Raw genomic sequence first — 12,057 nt, forward strand, 5'->3', positions numbered from 1 at the left:
AATGCATGTGCTTACCATGTAAAACATTCAATCTGCATGAATCTGAATTTCAAAAAAAGTCTACTTATTAGAGCAGGAACGTACATGATACGACTTGTTCCTGTGTTGCTTCCAGATTCACCAGTATGCTCTACACTACTGCCCAGAGCTATTTTGTTCATGCCCTGCGGGGCCTCAGACAGGCTGCTATGTGGTGCACACAATCACAGTCCTTTCAAGCACTTTGATAAGCTTTATTCTGCCATTACGCCATCTAGAACATTAAACACAATGTTTAAGTTCTATGTTAAATCACGATCAGCTCCTATTAACTGTTCCAAGCTCCTCATTTTTATCAACAGTTACTTTATTAAATCCTTAATAATATAGATGGAATAGTTAGTTAATTTGTGTGTTGAGCCATGGATGTTAATTTGTAAACATAATAACATACTGCAATCATTTGCATAATAGCATTTTAATCTTTTTAGTAAAAGCTGTAATTCCCTACAAAGTACGCTGCAGTAGAAACTAAGTGACTATTGGTAATAATAAAAAAGGCCTTAAAATTCTGATCCTATTATAGTGTTGGAACATACCCAAACTGCTACCATAATCTCTGAAATGTTACTGTTCTCTGATTTAGGTGTCTGTGTCAAGAATAAAAATGAAGTATAACTGGTAGCAGTAGACTATTTCCTAAATGTAATTTAGTATTCACTAAGCACCAGCACTTTGCAAATAGCTCTGAGGCTTTCCTTCAAAGTTCAGAGCTCTAGTTATGCATATTGTGAGAGGTACACCATGCAGCTCACCTCCAGCCTCTGTTGTGCTGAATAGATGGCTATGATAAATCATGCTGATTTGGCACTGAAGGGCATCAGCCATCAAGGATTTGACTACTACGTCTTTTTTTTTTTTTTCCCTGAGATTGTATCTCCTTGAACTGCCTGCCCTGGGCTACTAGTTTTGGAGAAAATTAAAAAGTGGAAAAAATGCTAGGAAGGTTACCACAGAAAGTCTATATAGGCTCAGTTCTCTGGAACCCATTAACACCAGTCACAAGACTGGCAAAGAAAACACTGGTGGTTGTTTAAAAGTCAGGCCAAGTCATTTTACGCAAGATCTGGTAATTCATTAATCAATCTGGCTGCAAACCTTGAATGAATAACCTGCAATGGTGAAAGAGACTGGCAGCACCACAGAACATGAGGGATTTTATAATCTGAACCAATGCAAATTACCCTGGTGATGTTTAAGGCTTCCCTCAACACTCATCATCTCCCTGATACAACCCCTTCCAAATAAATAAGAAATCATTTATCTCTATGCATTCCCCTGCTGCCAGAGGAACGACAGTCTGCATTTCATTGTGTATTTCTTTCTCTCCTCACATTCTCATTGCTTGTAATACAGCCCTTTTTGGCAGTCCACAATAAAATGTAGTTATCTTTCTAGGCTTTCCAAATACGTGGCACATAGAATGGCCTTGAGAAGTAACGTGGGATACACCTATATAAAACAATTAAATACAAAGTCATCAAATACTGTAAGCATCGCTTTGGAACGTAGATTTATGTAAATAAATTAAATCTGCATGAGGGTAAGTAATGTGGGTTTTCTGAAGTCTTTTTGAAGACTAAAAAAGTGTTTTGCCAAGTACAAGATTTATGATTTTACACAGGTTTATTGTAGTTTAACAGGTTATTGCCTATCTACAGGCTGCATTTTCTCTTACCATCAGCTGAGTTATTTGTAAAAAATACCAACAAAGAGAAACACCCACTGTAGATATCTTCCCTCTCCATAATGCTAGGCATGGATCATAAATAATTTTAAATATGACTAATCTGACATGATACGATACAGTATATTCAAGAAGCCTCAAGGGACAAACAGTTTGTATGAACAAAAAGCCTTCTCACTCATGACACATCAAGTTGTATGTTTGTTCACAATTTCACATAGCATTAGCTTTGAGAATGAAAATTCAACCACTTTGATTTTCTGAAAGTAGCCAAATTAAATTTTTTGCAAATACAAATTTTTAAAGTGTAGTTCTTCATAAAAACAAATCATAAAAGTGAATTGTCCAGCAAATCATCTAAATAACTGGGCTTGGGTGACTTGTTAACTATTTACTTACATGAACTTATGTCAATAGACAACAGCCTGAGGGGCAAGAACTCCCTCATTTTATCTTTTCAAGCAACAGGCAAACAAAATTAGGTGAAAACCAGAAGTGATCGAGCTGTGAATAGAAAAAAATCACCTAATTCATAATGTACATAAGTACAAACACTGGTAAAAGAAGAGCCTCTGTGCTGGGGCAGTGCAGGCTTGACTGGGGACTCATATCAGTCACACTGGCATGTGAGCAGAAGGATGCAGTGATGAATTAGGTGTGTCTGCAAAATATTGGTGTGTTCTAATCCTCCAGCGAAGGCCAGGATCTCATCACACCTAAGCGGATGAGAGCAGGGATTTATACTTAACACTTACATACTATCTGGACTAATTGGACCTTTATCTCACTTGGCTCCTGGTTGCTACCATAACTATTAATAATTTCTAGTCTGTGAGACTCCCAGTGCCACTAAGCTTGTGGGTGCTCAGCTCAAGTGAGCTTTCAGGAACATGATTTGCAGAAAGATTGAAAATTCACTTTATGAACTACAAACCTTTCTTAGAAAAAAGTGCATCAGAGATAGTCAGGAACTTTGTAAAGGGCTTTTGGACACTGTCCCTCACGTAGACAATGCCATATGCACTGCATTAATACCTCAAAGGAGAGCGTGTTTCATTCAAGGCTAGATTTGGCAATGTACTGTACAGCTTGTGCAAGTAATGCTGCTCGTGTACTTCCCATCATTTGCTTGTTCTGGCTCCTTCCCTTCCACCCCAAATAGGCTGTATTTCTATTTTTGTATGACAATGCCTCATCTGGAAGCTTAAGTCAGATAAAACATACTACTCCCACAGTGACAAGAGAGAAAAAAAAAGTTAAAAAGACATTATTTTCTTTTTTTAAAGCTATTTGGGATCAATATGGAAAAATCTAGTGATTACCAAATGAGAAACTGCACAAAACTTCCATTCTCTCAGCTAAAACAAATAGTTCCTCACAGAGTAAGTGAGATAGTCTCTGGAGGAAGAAGACATCTTCTTCTGATCTTGAGCACCCCCAGTCGTCACGTTACTGAGCGGCAGAGGCAAAAAATAGTGCAAAGTATCCAGCTGCACAGTGGAGAATGGGGACAGGGTTAATGCACAGGAGGAGAAAATAACTCTTTAATTCCCATCTTCCTAGGCCAAGCAACCAAGAAATGTAAATACAACACTCTAAGAAGCTGAAAATAGTCTAATTTTGTACTGCAGTATTGCAAAAAACCATCAGGGCACAATTTGTCCCTACAGGTAAGTATGGGCCAAGCTGTGATGAGACAGCAATGCAGCCTGCAGCTGAAGTCAATGAGTGTGAGGAGAGAAAACAACAGAATTTGTGTGTTAGGAAAGAAGCAGCACATTTCACTTCCAAACTATTATTTTTGACCTATTACTTGCTGTGTAGATTCATTCCCCCAGCTGCATTGCCTCTGTCTCTCCACACATATTCCCCTGTTTCTTCACACCGGGGCAGCTCATCCTCAGACAGACCCAAACTGGCCCATGAGATGTTGCCCCTGTCACCATCCCCCAGTGAGGTTAACCACCATCCTGTCTGGCTGTCCTGCTGCTTGCAACATGCTTCGATTTTCAGCACAGGAATTGTTTCCTACACAGGGTCTGTAGGGGAACAGTCACTACCTATTCTGAGACAACTTTATACTCAGCAGCTGTGGCCATCAGAGCAGGCAGGCAGTAACACACAGGACAAGAAATGAAGCCAAGTTCCACTGGTTTTACTGGAATAATTTGTATCCTTAGGTTTGGTAAATACGTAATCGTATAACTTACACTTTGAAAGTCTGCATCTTCAACTGACTTTTTCTAAAGGAAAAAGTCTGCATTTGGTTTTTGATGAATGAGGAAAAAATATGTGTCCTCAGTAATAAAAAAAGCCAAACAAGTCTCCATCACAGTTGCTGCAAATGTGGACCCTGCCCCCCTGCCGCCACCAACATGCCCTACCCTGCCCGAGGCAGTACAACTGCAATTCAAGAACCAGACAGGATTTGGAAACTTTGTAAAACAAAGTGTGGAACATTATACAACTAAAGAAAAAAAGAGGGCCTGAGCGCAAGGCTTTGCAGGGCTGATTTGATTAAAATAAAATTAATTCCAAGTTACTTGGATTTAAATTACAGAAACTAAACAGAGAAGACCAATTTCTTCTATCAGTTACACTGGTTTAAATCCAGAGCAATTAATCTGCATCAGAGAGATCACTGTGAGTTTAGAGCTGTATATAAAGAAAGGAGAATTTTATTCAGGACATCACATCCTAGGTAAGCACTTTACTATACCATTTCAGTTAATTTTTTCCAGCCTTTAGAATTCTACCATGCTAATCCGGGGCTTTCCGGAACTAGTGGGCTAGCTGTACTTCCTGGAGCTGTGGTGCTTGGTGTGTGAGAAACAGCACCCATAGCCTGCTTTTCTACAAGGTCTTCCTGCCAGCTAATCAATTTATTGTTCAATTTCCCAGTCAGTGAACGATCTATGGCCTCTCCTATCAACAAGGAGGGAAAGAGGTTAGAGTTTAGGAGGGGCATGCCTGCCCGAAACCGCAAGGTGGAGAATTATGAAGGCTTTACACAACAAAAGAAAGAAGACCTGAGAAGAGATAAAGAGACAGTAGCCCTCCTCTCATACACCCGAACCCCCTCTGACTTTTACTTTTAGATTGCTCTCCACCACGAGATCTATGAAACATCAGAACACTGAGCTGGTCCCTGAGCTGCTGACAGCCCCCACTGCCTTCTCTGCCACACTCACCCTTCCTCTTCCCTGAACATAAACAAATCAACGGCCTCTCCATTTGTGTGCAAATAACTTGCACAGTAAGGCTCTGAGTGGTAAAAATCTTTACTAGAAATGTTCCAGCTATTCATCAGCTAGCTGCTGTGCAGCACTGTGCTTCTTCCCGGGGAATTCAGGTGGAAGACAACAAACAAGCTTCAACTTCTGTTTTGCTCTGGAGCTGACAACAGTGCAACTCCTCATCATGACACCACAGGGCAGTGTGCTCTAGGTACTCTTTAGCTGCTTCCTCTCAAAGATCACAAGTTCCATTTAAATCCTTTTAAGGCTTTCCCCCACACACCCTTCAGATCGCAGGTCTGGTTTCGATCATGATGATTAATGGAACAGTCAGAACCCGTAGTACACCAGCAGTTTTCTTGTCTCTTAATGGTGGAAAAATAGTAAACTGTTGTCCACCAGGCTAATAAAAAAAATAAAAAATAAAAAAACAAACCAGAAAAAAAAAGCAAGCAAGGACTTTGCAACATGCACTTGCATCATCCTGCCTTACCTCGAATATATTGGTGGGTTCATTGCTGTACTGATTGGAGATGATCTCTGACTGGTCGCTGTACCACTTGAGTCCCCCCAGAAAGCTGTCTGCATCCAGGTCATTCACATCTAGTTCAGAGAGGTCAAGTTCTGGGAGATCTGGGCAAAGAGGCTGGTCTTCACCAACCAGAGCAGCACACTGCAGGATACAGCAACACAGAAATAGTTTCATTAACTACCAGAAATCTATTAACTAATATCATGTGATAAGAATTAAGCCTCAATTAAGCTATGGCACAGAGTCACTAGGATTGACTTTGTTTTCTGGAAAAAGAACACATAGTAGTTGGTCACTGTTAGCTCTAACATAGGCATGTAAAGGGGCAGAGAAAGCAGCAGGGCATAAACTGTCTTCTCTATCAGATCTCTCTCCAGGGAAGATGACCTTCCTTCTCCCTATACCATGTGATAATTATCACATTCAAAGCTTTAAATCCAACAGCAGAGGCCAAAGCATGGCCTTATTCTCCTTTCAAAGCGAACCAGTGCAGGTAGAAGTTACAGATGAATACCTCTGGGCAAGGTCTGTCATGCATTTCCTGATACATTCAGGTTAAAGAGGCACAGCCTGTTACAGCCTTCAGCCCTGGAGGCTAGCTCAAGCTGGAGACAGTCACACTTTCACTTCTACAGAACCTTACTGTAATCCTTACAGCCACTCATGATGGTGGCTACCATATGGGCATAAAAAAGCATGGGTTAGTGATGCTGCTGTGCTCTTTTCCTGATGCACAAACCACAGCCACCCAGCTTTGCTTTAAGGTCCTGGCAACCAAAGTACGGCTTGAAATATCCCTATATTCTCCTCTCAGTGATGGGCATAGCTAGTTCATGCAGCCTTTCACCTGCTTGGTGTGAACACATCTATTATCCTGGCTGGATTCCTAAATATCCTCAGAGAGAAGCTGTACTCAGAGAACCAAACGGATTTTCCTCTTCTAGCCACCTCTGATTCAGTAATCCTGAAAGAGGGTCTGTAAACATTTTGGTTGAAGCCATAAACAAAGTCTAGTCTGCAGGAATCCATTTCAGCAGTGCAAAATGTTTTTGTCTGCAGAACTTAGGAAGAGAGTGAGGATAAATAAAAACAAACCTAGAGTAAGTGTCCTTTTATATGCCAGTATGAAGCTAGATATGGTATTGACTGACCTACTAAGGAAGAAAAAATTAATAACATACATCCACTTCAACACAGCAATTGAAATGTTAGAGTATCCACCAAAACCATTTCCTAATTATAGAAAACATGTAGTAACAGTTTGGCAAATAGCTGAGTCCCCTATGTCAATGCTGCTCAATTAAGCAATTCCTACTGCACATTTCCGTGGATCCTTGTAACTCATCCCCGAACATCTACGTCGATATGGGCACGCTGCAAAGCACACGTGGAGCTGAAGAGTCCCCTGAATGGTTAAAAGCCATGTAAAGTCAACTGAGTCTAAGGGCATCTACCGTACTTCTAGCACTGCGCTAAGGAGGGCCAACAGCAGGACCTCCACAGCTCCTGTCAGTCGTCTGGGCGGTTTGAATGATTCCCCAACTTCTGCTTGGACTGAAGTCAATGGAGAAAGCGCTGCCTTCTGAAGGCAGATGTCTGCAGGGCACTAACAGTGCCCATGGACGTGAATCGCTCAATACTGGTTATGTCACTCTCGCAAGGACCGCCTTGAACAACAGTGTGAGCGAGAGCTGCTGAAGGTGCACTTCATTGATGCTTTTGTCCCTGGAATCTCGGTGTGTCTGCAGTGCACGGGCTGGATGCAGCAGCGCAGCCGTGAGCAAAGATTTTGTCTGTTGGCACAAAGACTCGGTGCAGCTGGTGTGAGCTATAATTTACCAGACAACTTCTACGTCTACCAGGACACTACAAGATAATCATAGAGTAGGCCAAGGGGCAAGGAAGCTGAGAGGCTGCAAAACGAGGCTCTGAAATAGCAGTTGTTTTTCTTCCTATTATTTAAGGGGCTGTAGAACTATAAGAAGTCAAAATCCCACTTAAGTAATTTTAACTTTTTTTTTTAATCTGAATTTTTTAACATTATTTTGAGTGTAAGAGAAAAAAACCCCCAAAACTAGAGTTTCCTCTTCTTTAGTGCGAGACACAACCTTCTGGCAGCAATCTTATAATACAGAGATGACCTTTTTTGATGCTTGGCCGAAATCTCTGATCTCATTAAAGGATAATCTGGTTTTTGACTGAAAAGGTAGATTCTCAGCATCATTCTCAGGTTTGTGTTCTGGAGGTCAGTAGCTTATAACTGATGCCATAGACTTCTAAAGTATCCTGCTGATCTGTTACTGCTTTCATTTATAAAAATAGCTTCACCCTGTGAACCACCTACTTAAACATGTTTACTTTTGCTAATCTGCATTTTTAAGTTCCTACAGTGGGCTTTTGAAGCAACATAAACAATGGTATTAAAAAAATCCTGCTTATCGCAGCCTCCATTTACCTGTAGTGACTGCAATGTCACCTAAAAATGCAACTGCTGAAATGAAGTATATATGCCTTGCCAATGTTGACATGATAATAAAATCAATGTTTCTGAATATGACATTATGCTTCTGAGCACACAGAGCACATTAATCTGAGACACATTAGCAGCAAGTGTTCCTGTTATTAATTTATATTTGGCCTTTGGATGATGCCAGATTTAACACTCCAAGTCCTAAAACTGTCCTCATCTGACACGCTGATATTTGCTGTTTGCCTATACATCTGTAACAGGTGCACCTGCATTGCTAGCACACATTTTACTGTCTTCCCACTGTTATTTGATATGATAGTTATTCCATAACTATAGCCCTAATTTTACAGTAACACTTAGGAGGATAAAGCAGTCACTAAACACAAAAGGCTAATTACTGTGTGTTATTTCACTCCAACAGACCTTTTTTCTTTTAGTTCAGACGCAAACAGTAAATTAGCTTAACTGCACTGATGGTAATGAATCATTATAATTAAGTATAATTCTCCATTAACCTTTTGGCTGTTTTTGTGCCTTTGAAGGTAAATTAAAAAAAAAAAATGAGAAGAAGACTGGACTTATGCCATATTAATTATATTAATGAAAATATAATCTTTGTTTTATTTTTAACAAGTTTTTCCAAGGGCCAAGGGGATGAACTCAGGAAAGAAAGAGAGACTTGACAAAATGTGTGTCATGTGGATTCTCTCTATCAATCTTCACAACCTTACTGTACATCACCTTCATTAAGCTGTGAAGCACTGGGGACGCAGATCAGCTACAGTGATGCAGGCCTTTATTAAACAACACGCCGTCCTGTCATTATGTGAGCGAGAATATAACACATTTAACATTGACAGCAAATATTAATGATTCAAAGAATGAAAGCTGCCTCCAGTGCTTGCTGCCTGCATTATTTTAGCTCAGTAAAGGTGATCCCCTGAGCCAAAGCAGCGCGCAGACGCTAGTGTTGCTACAGGAAGTGCAATGCAGGAGCACACTGGCAAAATCCTACCCAGAGTTAATCCATCCACCGTACAATTAATATTAAGATCAAACTCTTTTTCTGGTTCTTTTTTTTCCTCTCTGCACTATGAAAAAGTCATTCACATAAATTATCTATTCTGTTACTAGCTTGAAATTACTGCAGGAACTCTAGTGATTAAAATAAATCTTCAGTATTTCCATATAAGCTGGTTCCTCAATCAGTTCCTAGCAGCATTAAGAATAATACACAATGGAAAAATGAAGCTACGGCAGCTGAGACCCATGCTACAAGCCAGACAACAACCCACAGGATACTCCAGCTACTCAGAAACAATTAGGACTTTGGAGCCAGAAAGTCATCCACTTACTGCCTTGACTCATAATAGCTACAGGACATATGAATTATCCATATCTATTCCACTTTACCAAGAAATCAAAACAAGATAAGACCAATTACAATATGCAAACAGAAATCTGTGGATACAATGGCAAGCTGCAAATATTTAAAACATGACAAAATGACTTGAGAATCCACACACATGCTCTGCCAGATAGGAAAAATTTACTGGAGAACATGGAAACGGTTCACTTTAGGTGGGTAGCTCTCTACAGCAAGAACATCTTATTTAAAAAGCATTGCCTGTAACCTGTTTTTCCCTCCCCCATTGCCCAAGGGAAGCATTTTTAAGCATTTATTCCAAGCCTGAATCCAGAGGATTAGTTCCTTTGAGCAGGTCTGTATTTGGGATTCCTCTTCATGGGATCCAAAGAAAGTTTGCCTCGCTTCGCAAGTTGCCCAAACTTTCAGGTAATGCTCCATTTTGCTGAATGCAAATATGCAGAAATCCTCAAACCTCACATTATACTCCAGAGATTACCATGGGGCTGCTTGCCTTTTTTATTTTTTCCTTTATGAATTGTAGCCAGCAGAAGCTGTGGATTTGATGTATTGCCGTCTATTTTTACACAAGCAGCAGCAGCGGCGGCAGCAGCAGCAGTTCACAGTCCTGCATAAACTCTATTCTCATGGTTCATCCTGTTGTCTCTGCTGTACAGTGGGGTTTAACCATTTCTTGGACTACTCAGATTGACTGCAAACCCTGCTCTACGGGGCATTAGCTACAGCATCAGTATTCCAATACCACAAGTAGCAGGGAAACGTCTCCTTCCAGAAATCTCTTTTAAAAGCATCTAAAGCCAAACAACAGGGTATTCATTCCTGTGTGCGTGTTTGTATTCTGCAGCTGATAAACAAGGAAAAAACCTTCGACAGAGCACAGTGAAAGAAGGAATTAAAAAATGAAGCCATGAGTTAATTATAACTTTTTTTTTTTTAAAGAAATATTCATCTTATTCTAAATAAACATGGCATTTTTCCAACCAGGCCACTGAACGCCACTGGAAACGCCACTTCAGACACCGATTCATATCAATATCTTAGAGCATAAATATTGCATATGACGGGAAAGCGAGCCAGAGGCACATGAAAATAGTTTCCAACTGCAGGAGATACTATACTGATGACAGGCGCTCAGCTTTGATTTGCTCAAGGCATCGCAGAGTAACCTTAAAATAGCAAACTTACTGGAGTTAAGATAAGATACGGACTTGTTTGCAAAGTGCGCTGCCTCGGCCGTCCTGCCGGTGCCCCGCCGAGCCCACGGCCCCGCCGGCCGCCGGCAGCCACGGCCGCCCACGCCGCGCTCCCCTCACCTCGAGATCGCTCCATACAGAGTCCTGGTTGCACATGTCCCACGCCATCCAGCTGCGGAGCGACGGCAGGAAAGCTGGCAAACTACAGTCCAGAGGAAGGCAGGCAGGCAGCAGACACTCATGCAGGCAACGAGACCCTCTCTGAGAGTGAACCGAAGGCACCTGTCTTACTACTGTTCCCCGTCACATGACAAAGCTATTAAAAAGTAGGCTGGGCTGTCACTCATCCAGCCTTCTGGAGCCGCTGCTCCAGCCCGTGACGTCAGCCAGGGGCAGACCCAGCCTGAAGTGAAGTAAATCTTTGCAAAACCCGCTCAGACCTCGGCGGCCGCGGCAACACGCTGCGATTCAAAGCAGATTTCCACGCCACACCCCCGGAACGCTGCTCCTGCCGTAGCACGGCTCCTATCCCTCCCCATCTTTTTTAATTTCTTAGCTTGCTTCCTTTGTCTTCCTCCCACACCCCAGCACACAATAGGCAGAGCTGCGCTTATAAGACAGAAAAAGTGAAGTGACTCCAGCCGAGCCACAGCCTGCGTGCGCTGAGCAGCCCGAGCACCTCTCCCGTGCCCGCACCGCTCCCCCGCCTCTGTTTGGAGAGGCTGTCCCAGAGTTGGGCAAAAGTTACACCACCTCCCAACACTGTTTTTTGGTTTGGTTTTTTTTTTTGCACTCGGGGATTTTGCACCTCCCCGAGTATTTTGGTTAGGTTATGGTTTGTCATAGACAATTGCGACTCAAGTTAGTTTTTCCACGGTAACTATATCGGCAACCCCGCCCCCCACACACACCCCCCAGCCCAGCATTGCTCTGACACGGACTCAGCAGCTATAAAAAAATGTGGCTACAGTTATCTCACCTGCTCCGAGGGGGAAGCCTGATCCTGTTCCCAGATGGATTACAGTACTTCGAGCTGCTCTTTAATCACTCCCCTGTCTCCGTGCATTCCCCAAGAAACCATGGCTGTGACAAGGAGCTGCCTCCGTCCTGCCCACCGCCGCCGCGACCCCCGCCCGCCTCCGTAAGCTGCCTCAGCTGCACCCGCCCGACCTGAACCCCGTGTTTATTCACTGAAAATAAATTCATTAAAAATCTCTTGTCGTGTGAAAATGCAGACACGCTGTTAACACCTGTCTGCCCGTCAAAGCCCTTCCCAGACAATAGGGGCTGCTGCAGGTGCAACTGGTTTACGATGCCCCTTTGCATTGCGTATACAACAAATTCCATGTACAAAGATGAACTGCAAATTGTTGTCCAGAATAGGGAAAGAAAACTCAGAAATAAAGGTCTTGTTTAACTATCCCCACCTGCCTGCTTATTGTCTTAGGCTGCAGTTCTTTATATTATCTGGGTGCAAAAATTCTCGTGAAATGTAAATGCTGGCTCCCTTGTG

At 42.1% G+C, this 12,057-nt stretch overlaps 1 protein-coding gene across 2 annotated transcripts in view; it reads right to left on the reverse strand.

Annotated features, from left to right (window-relative positions):
• PPARGC1A (PPARG coactivator 1 alpha) overlaps positions 1–10,948 on the reverse strand; it is a 68,116-nt gene extending 57,168 nt beyond the window's left edge. The window contains exons 1-2 of one of the 2 annotated variants that reach the window (XM_084205140.1): positions 10,665–10,948; positions 5,456–5,635 (exon numbers count right to left, since the gene is read on the reverse strand). In XM_084205140.1, the coding sequence (XP_084061266.1) occupies positions 5,456–5,635; positions 10,665–10,712 (228 nt within the window). In that variant the 5' untranslated portion in view covers positions 10,713–10,948. Of the gene's footprint in view, positions 1–5,455; positions 5,636–8,705; positions 8,725–10,664 lie in introns of those variants that run through there. The other variant, XM_084205141.1, reaches the window with a different exon arrangement.
• Positions 10,949–12,057: the final 1,109 nt, after the last annotated feature.

Source organism: Fringilla coelebs, assembly GCF_963513975.1.
Source record: "Fringilla coelebs genome assembly, chromosome: 4".
NCBI classification, from domain to species: domain Eukaryota; kingdom Metazoa; phylum Chordata; class Aves; order Passeriformes; family Fringillidae; genus Fringilla; species Fringilla coelebs.